Raw genomic sequence first — 15,479 nt, forward strand, 5'->3', positions numbered from 1 at the left:
AAATTTAAGACCTGTGTCACATCGGGCTTTCCTTCCACATCAAACTGACATGCCATGATATAACTGCAATACTGTTCAATGCGGTGTTAGACCACCTCCGTGGTCGTGGTAGAGCGTCCGCCTGGAGAGCGGAAGGTCCGGGGTTCGATCCCCGACCGCATCATAGTAAAAGACGTAAAAAGTTGGTACTTGTTGTTACCCTGTCTGGCGCTCGGCATTAAGGGGCTAAAACAAGGACTGGTCGGCTCGGCGTCAGTATACTGTGTCTGCACGGGGTATTCATGTTAAACTGCATGGTATCTCAGTGGGCTAGCACTATAAATCGGCATCAGTCCGGACTAGTACAAGCAGCCACACAAACACACACACGTACATGCACGTTGCTATATAAGTGCAATAATCTTGGACACGGCGTTAAACCCCATTTCACCTCACCTCAATGTGGTGTCAGTCCTTAATATCATTTGATTTGTTAATATGTCAACAGAGCCAATTCAGGTGAGGATGACAGTCAAATCGTCAAAGATACAGTGTTAAATTAAATTAAAAGTAAATTAACTTCCATTTTTTATTACATACTGTTCATGGCAAAAATTAATAAGAGTAGTAAGGCAATGTTCTTTATCTATGCATCACTGCTTTGCAAACTTGTTGCGTGACATCATAGCACAGTATGATGTCATCAAAGTTATGTTTCTGCAGGTGAGAAATTGAGGGAAATGCTTTTGTCCATTTGCTAATATATTAACACACTAACCTATAGAAATTGTTATGTTTTCCTTTTAAAGAACATTTTATCCATATGTCTTTAACATGTTTAAGCATGTTAAGGTGGTTAGAAAAGTTAGAAAAGAAATTACAATTTGTAATGCTTCTATGCAAAACTGTTACCACAGTGAGGTCTTACCCCATACATACTATATGCCTCTGTAGTAAAGTGTGAATTTTGTGGGAGATGCAGGTTAACCTCCTTCTTTTTTTAACATGTTTAATTGGAAAGTTAATCTAGATTTTGAAAACATCTCATAGTCATAATACAGAAAGATGATTTTTCAAGGATCACATCTTGGATCTTGAGATTCTTATGTTCCTTGCCTTGGCCTTTTGTTTTTTATTAGTTGTTTTACAGACAAATTGGCCTAAAATTCAGTGTTGAAACTTGCAGACCCGTACTGCTTCTAATGGTTGATCTTGTAAAACAAATAACAACAAACTATAAAAGCCCTATAATCACGATAAAAGAGATAATATTCCATAGTATTTCTCTGGACATGCTTGAACATTGTAACTTGGTAACTGTTGTTTTTCTGTTTGGGACCTTGAACCATGACTTTTATAACCAGAGCTTTTGATTGAATAACATGGTTACCTGCTAAAACACTTTTAATCAGTTGATATTGAGGTTACCATGGAAATGTAATGAAACAACACAGAGTGAACAGATTAACTGATATCATTAAGTGCAGTTTGCTTTCATATAGAACCTAAAATAGAATAGCTTGCAGCTGCGTTTTATATTAATTAAACTTACATAATTTGTTAATTTGTCGCTTGCACAGTTATATGTGTCACCATAATTGTTATGATATGATAACAGGCACTGGCTGAGACACAGAGTCGACTGGCGAAAGAGATTGATGGCTTCCACTTTAACCTTGGTTTCTCAGGGAGGTACTACATGCATGGAACTGCAGAAGAGGATTTGGGGGATAAGAAGCTTATAGGTAAGTTAGAAAGGGTAATTCACTTGCTGTATGCCCCTGTTGGGATTCTGGATTGGAATATGTTCCCAGTAAACCTGGCCGGACCGGGTTGTCAGGCTCTATGACTTAGGTGATAGTGTGTCATCATACCACGGCAGCCTGAATTGATGCTCATGATGTCAATCACTGGATTGTCTGATCCAGACTTCAATATTTGTTTTGTTTCTTTGTTGTTTAACGCCACACTCAGCAATATTGGGACAGCAGTCTGTAAATATACAAGTCTGGACCTGACAATCCTGTGATTGCCATCATGAGCATCGATCCATGCAATTGGGGTATGATGACATGCAATCATCCAAGTCAGTGATCTTGACCACCAGATCCATTTAGTTGCTTCTTTTGACAAGCATTAATTGCTGGGGGCCCTTTTCTTACCCGGAATCCCCTTCGATACTTGATTATGACTGCCATAACCAGAGGCGTATAACTGGAATATTATGCATGTGGCAATCAACAAACAAACAAAACAATTAGTATGTGATGGTTAAAATGAAGCTCTTCACACGGCAATAAATGTAAAAACACTGCTGTGATATTAATTTGATTAAGCAATATTTTCTCCTTTGTTGTGTGTGTTGAGTGAATTTCTGAAAGATTGATGTAATCATGGCAACAGGGGCCTGGTCAGCTACAGGATGCAGCAATCTTCCTATGAGCATGATGAACTGTCTGTTTGAGAAGAAGAACAAAGTTTATCATGTTTAGGCAAGAATATGAAATATGTGTGTTTCCCGGTCCTCGACTGACCTTTTCTGTAATGAACATGTCAAAGGCAGCATACTTGATGAAAGAATAAGATGTCACGGTTATTGTTAGTTTGATGTACATGAGAAAAGGAATACCGGTAGGTTGTAACCATGGTAACATGTTGTAACGCTCCAATTCAAATATTTTTGTCACTTTAATCATGTTGATTATGAGGGATATCCTGTGATATAGATCATGTATATGGTAGTTTGGTACATCGAGTGTGTTTATATGAGGTATATTTTGGTATATGTGGTACATTAATTGTGTTGATATGAGATTTATCGTATGGTGTGTTGTTCATTGATCATGTTGATTGAGTGAGTGAGTATGGTTTTACGCAGCTTTTAGCAATATTCCAGCAATATCACGGCAGGGCACACCAGAAATTGGCTTCACACATTATACCCATGTGGGCAATTGAACCTGGGTCTTCGGCAGGATGAGCGAACGCTTTAACCGCTAGGCTACCCCACCGCCCCTCATGTTGTTGATACAAGGTATATCATATGATATATAGTACATTAATTGTGTTGATATGAGGTATAACATTTGAAAAATGGTACATTGGTTGTGTTGATATGAGGTATACATGGTATAATGTTTGGTGTATGGTACATTGGTTGTGTTGATATGAGGTATAATGTTTGGTATATATGGTACATTGGTTTTGTTGATATGAGGTATAATGTTTGGTATATATGGTACATTGGTTTTGTTGATATGAGGTATAATGTTTGGTGTATGGTACATTGGTTGTGTTGATGTGAGGTATAATGTTTGGTATATGGTAAACTGATTGAGTTGATAAAAGGTATATGTTTTGTATATGTTTTGTATATGGTACATTGGTTGCATTAATATGAGGTATAACGTTTGGTATATAGTATATATTTGGTTATACAGGGTTCAGACTGATAAGGGTTTTTTGTAGTAGACATGGTAGATGACATGTTAAATAGTTGTAATGGTTGAAGGTCTCAGTTTCGCCAACAGATAAAGTAACTTTTGAAAAGATGTAAAACATATGTTGCTTACAAATGTCAATACCTGACACAGAGTATTGAGATACAAATTGTGACACTTCATATTGCAATATATCAAGACTGAAGTATTTTTACATTTCTACTGCTTATGAATGAAATACAAACATCTTTGGAGGACATTGTGTTAAATGTTAGTAGTGTTTTGATTGTCGACTCTGGGTTTCAGGAGACAAATCAGTTTGTAATCATGGTAAAAGTAGTAGTGGTCGTTCTCCTCCAAACAGCTATAATTTAGGTTGGTTGCATGACACTGGGACAACACTTGTTCTTGTAAAACTGAGTCTGCCTTAACATGTTAAGAATAATTGTCAAGTGCCATTTTATTTTTAGGTCACCTGTCAGAATGTCAAGTTGTGGCAGTTTGTTTGTCATCTGTTGTGAACTTTTACATTTCATCTCTAAAACTATAAGTCTGAAACTGAAACTTTGCATGAATGATCCCCGCTATAGTTTAGTGGGTTTCACTAAAGTGGAAGATGTCTAAGACCTGCATCACTTCCGTCTTCCCTCCTACATTCAACTAACACGATGTGATATAACTGGAATACTGTTCAAAGCGGCATTCAACCCAACTCACTCACTGAAACTACAACTAGTACGAGGCAAATGGAGCTGAAACTTTGTATGAATGATCCCAGCTGTGGCATCTCTAACATTTGCACACAGAAATGAAATCAAATAATAATGCATAAAAGGTCTTATCAAGATTTTATTACATTGATTATCAATAATCCCTTTCTGCTTTAATTTGATATTTGCCTTCCTTTTCCTCATGAACATGAAGCTCAGCACCATTGCCAGTACAGATTCAAATGGTTTTGCAGCAATTCACGTTATGTGATAGGTTATTGCAGCGTTTAATGAATCATTTTATGGACTGAATGAGTTCAGCTGGTTTAAGGGGGTGAGGAGAAAATGAAGGATGGGCATTACGATCAGCTTTACAGCCCATCTCAAATGAAATCGGTGGTGTGCAATCTGATGCTAATCTTTATAGTTCCTATAGTATGAGGCTAAAAGGGGAAATGTTTCTCAGGTGTGTCAATTATGAACTCTGTGCGTCTGTCATTTTTAAAGCCTAGAGAAAAGTATTTTGAAATTTCCTATATCATTTAGAGCAGTTCCCCTTTCATCACCTTTGTTTTCTATATAGAATATTTTCACAAAAATGTGCCCCAGAAACATTATTTTCTCATGTAACCTATGGGATGATCTGTGGAATCATCTGTATCATGTAAAGCTACTGTTGACATTCATTCTCCTGCAAACGATGTGGAATTTCATTTCCCCATGTTCCCCCTTCTTTTTCTTTTTTAATCAGCATTTGATAATGCTAAACAATGGCTAAACAGTTTATGGGGTTAGACGAATGTTGTCTTAAGACTTGATTTCCAGACTTTCATATACGCCATAGGTTTCTTATCTGCAAACTGCGTACAATTTTAATCTAGATGATTTTGGGCGTTATCAGCATGATCAGTGTGGCAGGATAACCATGTGTCCATATTAAAACCATTACCATCATGTTAAAAGCTGGAATTCTATTTTCTAGGAAATGTGTTTCTGCATACACGGCATATGTCAGCTGTTTAAGGAGAAACATGTTTTACTCGGCATACTTGGTGTATGGTTTTCGTAAAGTCTGAGGTATCACACCGTTTCCTGTATACACCTGAAGTTAAATAGATGATGATTATGTATCCAGATGCTGGTCTGGTCTGTGTTTACTTCCTCTGTGCAGCCTGTTTTTCATTTTTGTTTATAAATCTATGATAAGCAATTACATTTACAACCTTGGTTTGTATATAATCATATCTAAACAATAATCGACCTTGGGAAATCTGGGTTAGAATAGGTCACAGCAACCTATGCTAGTCAAAGACTTCAGATGTCACTTAATGGATCAGGTTGTCATGCTCTGTGATTTGGTTGATTGCCTGTCATGAGTGTAACTGTACCCCGATGGCGTGGGATGTTGCTCTTGATATCAATCTCTGGTTTGTCAAGTCCAGACTTGATTATTTGCAGGCTGCCATGATCATGATGATAATGCTGGAATATGTATAATTATTTTTCAACCATGTAAATTATCCGTGAAACCTTATGCTAACCAATGCTAACTTGAATTTTTGTTTGAAACCAAACTTATGATTAACTTATTATGTAACCAAACTTTATTAAATCATCCATTTTCTTGTGCTACGCCAGGTACAATGGAGATTGTCAAGATTCAGGTTTCAAGTTTTCTGTGTACTTTTTTTATATTTGGATCAAGAGTATTGTTACAAAGTTATTCTGATAATGTAAATTGTATCCATGGCAACAGAGTGTCACTTCATTGAAAACTACAAAAATATACATCATGTACATATTTAACATGTTCTATGTAAGTAAGCATGGTGAGGCTAATAATAAAGTTTGTGATTTTGGCACTGCCTGCATCAGTAGACACCATCTGGATCATTAGGATAATAGCAACATTTTTTTCTATCTTAAGACAAAAAATGAAACCTTTGAGAGCAAAGTAGTACATGGTTTTCAACTAAATGGCTACGGTGCTTCCCCCTTTTAACTAAGGGTGAAATGACACATCAGTCCACCAGTGCATCGTGAGTTTTCATACAACAATATGATATACAATACATTTTGTTTCTGTATCAATTCAAGATGATACACTTGCTTAAAAAATTACTTACTACTTCTTTAATGATCCCCCAATCGTTTTTGTAAGTCAAATATTGCAAAATGTGATGTAATTAGCATTTCATGTTCAATAGAACAAATAGCCGCTACGAACATGTGTCCCCAGCTTTCTTTTCCTTTTGAAACTGCTCAGAAATATTAAAAGTCAAGACGTTTTCATGCAATTTGATGTAAATATAGGTATTGCATTTCGTATAGTGTCGTGACCTTGCTGTATCGTTTCATCCCTACTTTTAACATGTTTGACATTAGGATTTTGACAAGGACCCCTTGACTTTCATGCTTAATTATGAAATCTGCTATGCAGTAGTTGTGCCCCTTGGTGATTCTGGTTTATATACTACACAAAAATGTTAAGGATCACCCGATTCCAATCTAATTTAAATCAGATCTTAGCTCTCGCTTACGCTAAACAAAGATCCGAGAACATCACATGATGGGTCACATCAATACGACTTTTCGTGAAACTGGGCTGTATACATGGTATAAAGTATCTTCCATTTGAAATGTTTGTCTAATGTTTGTCTGCTTGCTAATTGAAGATAGAGATGAACCATATTTTGACAGAATCTATCGTTCAGCCCATAAATGTTGTTCCGAATACCCTGTCTCAACAATTTCAAGTTTGCATGTTTAGAAAACACATTCTAACTGTCACTTTCATGATCTGGTTAGCAACGACCTGATTGGATGGATGAAAGTTCGTTCTGACGTGATGGAATGTCCTCAGATCTTTGTTTAGCAGTAGCAAGAACAAAGATCTAATTTTAATGAGATTGGCCAATTCCTTCATATTACCATGGCATGAGTGATTCACTATGGTAATATGGTCCTCAACTTTTTGTTTTAAGAGTTATAGGTCTCCAGCAGCCTATGCTTGTTGTTAATCGTTAATGGGTCTGGTGGTCAGACTTTGTTGAAAAGGTGTCATCATACGCCGCCAGTGATTATCTTTGTTTATGATATCAATCACTGGTTTGTCTGGACCACACTCGATTGTATGGAAGCTGCCATCATGTAGCAGGAATTTAGCTTAGCACTTTGTTAACTACCTAAGAGACCTTAGTTGTGAATGTTGATATACACTGAGCGAAAAGTGCAAGTTATGATGCCTGCTGCAACTGTTTTTGTTGCTGCTGCAGAGTATCGAGACAAGTTCTGGTGGTTCGGACACATGTGGAGACATGAACAGGCTCACAAGTTTGACCAGGAGTTCCTGGAGCGCTCCATGTTGATGAACTTCCAGTTTGCCAAGGTGAGTCACTTTACACCCTAAACGCCTTGTGAGGCACTTTACACCTGTACACATCTTGTGAGTCACTGTACACCTGTACACCCTGTGAGTCACTTTACACCTGTACACACCTTGTGAGTCATTTTACACATACACACCTTGTGAGGCACTTTACACCCATACATACCTTGTGAGGCACTTTACACCCGTACACACCTTGTGAGGCACTTTACACCCACACATACCTTGTGAGGCACTTTACAGCTGTACACACCTTGTGAGGCACTTTACACCTGTACACACCTTGTGAGGCACTTTACACATACACACCTTGTGAGGCACTTTACACATACACACCTTGTGAGGCACTTTACACATACACACCTTGTGAGTAATTTTACACCTGTACACACCTTGTGAGGCACTTTACACATACACACCTTGTGAGTAATTTTACACCTGTACACACCTTGTGAGTCACTTTACACATACACACCTTATGAGGCGATTTACACATACACACCTTGTGAGTCAGTTTACACATACACACCTTGTGAGTCATTTTACACCTGTACACACCTTGTGAGTCACTTTACACATACACACCTTGTGGGGCACTTTACACATACACACCTTGTGAGGCACTTTACACCCATACACACCTTGTGAGGCACTTTACACATACACACCTTGTGGGGCACTTTACACATACACACCTTGTGAGGCACTTTACACCCATACACACCTTGTGAGGCACTTTACACCCATACATACCTTGTGAGGCTCTTTACACCCATGCACACCTTGTGAGGCACTTTACACATGTGCATACCTTGTGAGTCACTTTACACCCATACACACCTTGTGAGTCACTTTACACATACATACCTTATGAGGCACTTTACACCTGTACACACCTTGTGAGGCACTTTACACCTGTACACACCTTGTGAGGCACTTTACACATACACACCTTGTGAGGCACTTTACACCCATTGACACCTTATGAGTCACTTTACATCCATACACTCCTTGTGAGTCACTTTACACCCATACACACCTTGTGAGGCACTTTACACCTGTACACACCTTGTGAGGCACTTTACACATACACACCTTGTGAGGCACTTTACACATACACACCTTGTGAGGCACTTTACACATACACACCTTGTGAGTAATTTTACACCTGTACACACCTTGTGAGGCACTTTACACCTGTACACACCTTGTGAGGCACTTTACACATACACACCTTGTGAGGCACTTTACACCCATTGACACCTTCTGAGTCACTCTACATCCATACACTCCTTGTGAGTCACTTTACACCCATACACACCTTGTGAGGCACTTTACACCCATACACACCTTATGAGGCACTTTACACATACAAACCTTGTGAGGCACTTTACACCTGTACACACCTTGTGAGGCACTTTACACCTGTACACACCTTGTGAGGCTCTTTACACCCATTCACACCTTGTGAGGCACTTTACATCCATACACAACTTGTTAGTCACTTTACACCCATACACAACTTGTGAGTCACTTTACACCTGTACACACCCTGTGAGTAACTTTACACCTGTACACACCTTGTGAGTCACTTTAAACCATACACACCTTGTGAGTCACTTTACACCTGTACACACTTTGTGAGGCACTTTACACCTGTACACACCTTGTGAGGCACTTTACACCTGTACACACCTTGTGAGGCACTTTGCACATACACACCTTGTGAGTCATTTTACACCCATACACACCTTGTGAGGCACTTTACACCCATACACACCTTGTGAGTCATTTTACACCTGTACACACCTTGTGAGTCACTTTACACCCATACACACCTTGTGAGTCACTTTACACCTGTACACACTTTGTGAGGCACTTTACACCTGTACACACCTTGTGAGGCAATTTACACCCACACAGATGTTAAAAGATGGTACTTGTTACCCTGCCTGGTGCTGAGTGTTATATCCATGTTAAACTGCGGCGTAGTATCTCAGTGGCTAGCATAATGAAACCAGCATCAGTTCAGGCTAGCACGAGCATACACTCACCTCATGTTAATTATATTACATGTATTTGTGATTTCCATTAATAATGTGAGGAAAGATCTAGTATTAAGGATTCACCAAGCAAGGGAATAAAGTTGCTTAAAGTTCCTGAAAACATACACATGATAGGCACTACCCTTTTTTGTATTTGACTTGTAAACTTCATGTTCTGTTAGCATGGTTAGTTTTAAGAATAAGTTGTGCCAAAAGACTGCATTGTTTGCAAGAATTGTGTTTTCCTTTAAGTCATATTTAAACCTGTGGTCTCCAGCTGCAAGCCTTGCCAAAACCTAATCTCATTAAAATCAAATCTTAGTTTTCCCTACCACTAAACAAAGATCTTTCAAGACATTCAATTACAGGTCATGTCAGAACGACCTTTCATCTTACAAATCAGATTGCTGCTTACTAGATCAGGAAAGTGACAGTAACATGTGGTATTCCAAATGACAGTTATGGGCTGTATGACTGATTCTGTAAATATCACTGTCTATCTCTCGCTTCAATGGAATAAACGTTTGTTCGGAAGTGACTTTGGATGGCCTGTGGAAATACTGCCATACTATCTTGGCCATCTATTAGACATTCCAGGATGTTCTTTTATTGAGTTTTTAAATTTTGAAGCTAAAACTTCAAGGTACGCGAAAGGTTGCTCTGAAGTAACCTGTAATGGGATGTCCTCAGGTCTTTTCATTTTTTCATAAAACTTTAGACATTGTAGACGTGCGTGTATCTAATCACTATGTGAACTGCCTTGCAGGAGAATGACATCCATGTAAAGTTCCAGTATGCTGTGGCCCCACACCACTCAGGGGTGTACCCTGTCCATGATGCACTGTACCACGCCTGGCACAATGTGTGGGACATCAAAGTCACCAGCACGGAGGAGTACCCCAGGCTTTACCCCTACTGGCGCCGGCGGGGATTCATACACAAGGGAATTATGGTAAGTAGAGAGTCCTGGACCCACTTGTACAAAGCGATCTTAGCGCTATGATGATCATAAGTCCCATATTTTAACATAGGCTTACAATAGTCATAGTGCTAAGATTGTTTTGTACTAATAGGCCCTGGTGTTACCAATATTCTGATTTACTACAATATTGATTTTAGAGGTGTGCGGTATGACTGGTATAACACGATTTGAAATTCAAATATTAGCTACTGATTCCTGTTATAGAAAACTATTTGTGTTCAGAAACCAGTTGCTGATTCTCACACTCATTAAAATAGCCATATCCCCAAAGTTTTGATGTAAATTAAAAGGGAAAAGTGTTTTGGACTCTTTACAAGCAGGTGTATAAGACATTAGCCTGACCTCCTTAATAATTCCTTCTCATTTCTAAGGTGCTTCCACGTCAGACCTGTGGCTTGTTCACACACACTATCTTCATGAGTGATTACAATGGGGGCAAGGAGGAACTGGACAAGAACATTCAAGGGGGAGAACTCTTTCAGACATTCCTATACAGTCCGGTAAGTTGAAGTTAGTACATGGCTATGATTGGTCATACCTGTGCCTTTTCTTTAGTACACAGTCTTGTTTATATCCTGAAAAGTATGAACAAGAGATTTAATCATGCATTATGAGAATATTGATATGTTTTGAAAGTAGCCTTGCTTGTGTCGACACAGGTGAGCATCTTCATGACCCACCTGTCCAACTATGGTAACGACCGCCTGGCTCTGTACACGTTCGAGAGTGTGGTCAGGTTCATCAAGTGCTGGACCAACCTCCGTCTGAGAAGTCTACCTCCATTGCAGCTTGGACTCAAGTACTTCGAGATGTTCCCAGAGGAAAGGGACCCTATCTGGCAGGTAATGTCAGGAATAAGACCTGATCTTTGTAGTTTGTGGTTGAAAGATTAAGATTTGTTGTAGGACTGCGATCTGTGGTAGGCCTGTGATCTATGGTAGGACTCAGATCTATGGTTGGATTCAGGTCCAGGGTATGACTTAGACTCCAGACCCCAGTTAGGAATCAGATCCAGGGTGGGTCACAGATCCAGGGTAGGTTTGAGATCCATGGTAGGAAACAAATCCAGGGTAGGACTCAGATCCAGAGTAGGACACAGATCTATGGTAGGACATAGAAAGGATGCAATATTAGACAAGCATTATTGTTCGGTTTTGTTTTTATTTGGATGTGGTGTATCTTTTCTTTGCTGCAGAACCCATGTGATTACAAACGTCATTTGCTGATTTGGTCCGCCAACAAGACCTGCTCCAGAATGCCAAAGTTTCTGGTTATCGGGCCACAGAAAACAGGTGGGTTATCAAATTATATACGGATTACACAAAATATTTCCATCCATGTTATTACAAATGTAATGTATATAAAAGTGCACACTATGAATATAAATAAATATCAACATATAAAATATGATGAGGAAATTGTTTGGTAATTTTTTTAAAAATAAACATTTTCCTAAAGATGTGATTTGTATGTGTTATATAATGTTATTATTTATTCAGTGATGAATGACGTCATACCCCAGTGGTCGGAGCAGTGCTGTCAGTGACTTGTTTGATAGCATGTTATCAGAGTCTGACAGATGCTCATAATATTGATCACTGGCTTGTCTGGACCAGTCTTAATTATTTACAGGCTGCTATCACATGGCTGGAATATTGCAGAGAATGGCATTAAATTTGTTAGTTGTCGCCCCACTCGTCAATATTCCAGCTATATGACGGCAGTCTGTAAATAATTGCGTCTGGACCAGACCAAGCCAGCGAGTCTGACCATCCAATTCTGTTAGTCGCCTCTTATGAAAGCATAGTCGCCTTTTCGGCAAGCATGGGTTGCTGAAGACCTATTCTAACCTGAATCTGCACTGGTCTTTTAATAAGAAATTAACCATAATAACACTCCTCCTTCACTTCCAGGGACAACAGCTCTGTACACATTTCTGGGGATGCATCCATCAATCCTCAGCAACTACAACAGCCCAGAAACCTATGAGGAAATCCAGTTCTTCAATGGCAATAACTACTACAAAGGAATCGATTGGTCAGTTTCTTAATGGCTTGTATTGGTCAGTTTCTTAGTAGCTTGAATTGGTCAGTTACTTAAGGATTGTATTGGTCAGTTTCTTAATGGCTTGTATTGGTCAGTTTCATAATACAGTAAACTATGTTTATAACGAACACACTTATAATGAACAGGCAGATATAATGAACTGGTTTTTTTATCCCTGCCATTTGCTGTATATATGCTTATAACATGACATACAAATACAAAGTTCCAAATATCAGTTCATGGTATTGTTTTGATAGGTCAATAACTACTTTTGTATGCAGACACCCAGATCAGATAGGAATACTCTCATCAAGCTGGACAGGTCACTCTTGTTGGACTTGCTGTAACAGTCACATGATTTGTTCTTATGAATTTTGGGGGGCCTGGGGGATTTATTGTCTTGTTTGTAGTTATAACAGTTTTGTACTGTGTTATGTAGTAGGTGTATATCAGCTGTGAAGTAATTAATGTTGTGCTTATTTCCATACAGGTACATGGAGTTTTTCCCAGTCCCTGTGAATTCTACCTCAATGTTTATGTTTGAGAAGAGTGCAACATACTTTGACAGAGACCTAGTTCCGATGCGGGCTCATGCTTTGTTACCTAGGGCCAAAATTATATGTATACTTCTCAGTCCCTCCAAGCGGGCCTACTCGTGGTACCAGGTATGCTATCAGTAGTTCATTGTCAATATTTTTTGGTTTTGTGTATACCACATTCCTCCATAGATCCGTGAACATCTGGGTGCCGTTGTACAAAGCGATCTTAGCACTAAGCTGATTGTAAATTTAAATTTAACATAGACTTATGACAGTCCTTGTGCTAGGTTTGTTGTATACAACGGCACCCGGGGGTAGAATAGCTCTTTAACAGCCCATGCTTGACGTAAAAGGCGACTATGCTTGTCAAAAGAGGTAACTAACGGGATTGGGTAGTCAGGCTTGCTGACTGGGTTGATGCATGTCATTATATCCCAGTCGGTAGATCGATGTTCATGATGTCAATCACTGGATAGTCTTGTCCAGACTCAATTATTTACAGACCGCTGTCATATGGCTGGAATATTGCTGAGGGTGGCATTAAACAACAAACAAACAAATAAAACTTTCCTCCATCAACCTGCTTGGATGCATGGGTGGCCCTGTCATCTATTGCGTCCCTTGGGCATGCCAGAATCCTATGTTGTCAGTTCTCACTTGGCTATCTGCTCTACAAAATTGCATCAATGGAAAGCACTGATGTAGTTTGCTCAAAGTTCATGCACACAGAAGGGTTTTGACCTTCCATGGGTCATAAACAGCCTGCATTCATTAGTGTACATGTAGTAAAAACAGACTCATAATCACTGCTGCATCCCATAGTGGCTGCATGTATTAATGTTGATGGAAGGCATCACTTAACAATGTGTTACTTTGTGTCACCCTAGAAACCTACATTTCTGTGTAGCGTTCTTTTCTCTTTATAGCTATATTATGCAGAGTTACATCCTTTGCAGCCAATCATGATTGTCAATTTTAGCTCACATGACTGAAAGTCAAGTGAGCTTGTGTCGTGATGCTTTGTCAGTCGTTAACTTTTGCATTTCTGACATCACCTCTGAAACTACAAAGCCTATGGAGCTGAAATGTTGTGTGAATGATCCCAGCTATGGTGTCTCTCACAAGTGCTCACAGAATTCTGATTCTGTTTTAACACATGTTTGCACATCTGCGCATATTGAACTTGTGCTTTTTGGTTCATTTCTGCTATTTCTGCAGGTGTTTTGAAATTTGATATGCAACATGTATGTGTGTTTTTTTAGTAATATATACCATACTTTTTGGCAAATTTTGTTTTTGAATCCAATATAACTATCAACATTCCCATCCCCCAATTTTCCAGTGGTACTACAATTTCAACCTCACCCTTGAAACTACAAGTCATATGAGGGATTTTACGTACAGTGTCTTTAGAAACCCATTAAATGATTAATGGCTAGTAATTGGCCATGTTTTTCAAAATGTATTGACATGAAGTTGGTGGTCGGACCTCACATAAGTGTTCCATTGTTTGTGACATTGTGAATTTTGACCTTGATTTAACCTTAACAGCATAATACTTGATGTCACAAAAGTTAAAACACTGTCATAGGCAATACGAATGAATCAAAATAGGTGCAAAATTGGAAAACCAGATCTTAGTCTCCACCACACACTAGTCTACTTCCATTTTTCTTTAAATTATCTGTTTACAGTGGGAATCAATTGCAAAAAGTAGGTCTTTGCATATAATTGCCATGGAAACCAAACTTGACCTTGAAAAGAAATGGTCAGAGCAACATATGAGAGGCTGTCGGTAGGATGATCCCAGCAAAGTTTCATTATCCTTTTGATACTGCAGAAAATCGCGAAAGAAGTTCAGACAGGTCTTAACTGTCCACATATGGTAGACTAGCTTTTTGTACAATTTGACTTGTGTGTCAGTTACTACTTGGCTAGTCAAAGCAAAAAACAGCTATTGCTTCGGCTGTTGATTTTCAATGATTTCAGTTCCCTTCTCATGAACATGATGAAGACATCTTATCTAAAATGCTCTTTTTTCAAAATTATTTATAAATCAAATCTTATTCTTTAGAACCCCGGGACCCAGGGCTTTAACTTTGTGTCAGTGACTATGAAAAGTTCCAAGCATCTCTATTAGCACTCAACATTGTGTCACAAACACTGTTGCATACTTTGTCTGTTTCACAGAATCTTTTGCACCAATTTTTCAGTAATTCATCGTAGATGTTTGTACAAATATGGTTGAAGTGTCATAAATTATTTCTCCATAAGTCTGGTGAGCTACAGAAAATGACCTATTTGAGACCAAAATATTCCTAATTGCCTCCAACTGGCATTGGTATATAGC

General features: G+C 38.8%; 1 protein-coding gene across 2 annotated transcripts in view; it reads left to right on the forward strand.

Moving 5' to 3' along the window:
• The window catches only part of LOC124151756 (bifunctional heparan sulfate N-deacetylase/N-sulfotransferase-like), a 46,197-nt gene that overhangs the window by 12,643 nt on the left and 18,075 nt on the right, over window positions 1–15,479 (forward strand). For both annotated transcript variants that reach the window (XM_048392174.1, XM_048392175.1), the window contains exons 3-10: window positions 1,598–1,724; window positions 7,405–7,517; window positions 10,329–10,514; window positions 10,916–11,044; window positions 11,204–11,386; window positions 11,740–11,836; window positions 12,458–12,581; window positions 13,081–13,255. In XM_048392174.1, coding sequence (XP_048248131.1) covers window positions 1,598–1,724; window positions 7,405–7,517; window positions 10,329–10,514; window positions 10,916–11,044; window positions 11,204–11,386; window positions 11,740–11,836; window positions 12,458–12,581; window positions 13,081–13,255 — 1,134 coding nt within the window. The remainder of the gene's footprint in view (window positions 1–1,597; window positions 1,725–7,404; window positions 7,518–10,328; window positions 10,515–10,915; window positions 11,045–11,203; window positions 11,387–11,739; window positions 11,837–12,457; window positions 12,582–13,080; window positions 13,256–15,479) is intronic.

This window comes from Haliotis rufescens, unplaced genomic scaffold (genome assembly GCF_023055435.1).
Source record: "Haliotis rufescens isolate VD_foot unplaced genomic scaffold, xgHalRufe1.0.p SCAF_11, whole genome shotgun sequence".
In the NCBI taxonomy this organism is placed as follows: Eukaryota; Metazoa; Mollusca; class Gastropoda; order Lepetellida; family Haliotidae; genus Haliotis; species Haliotis rufescens.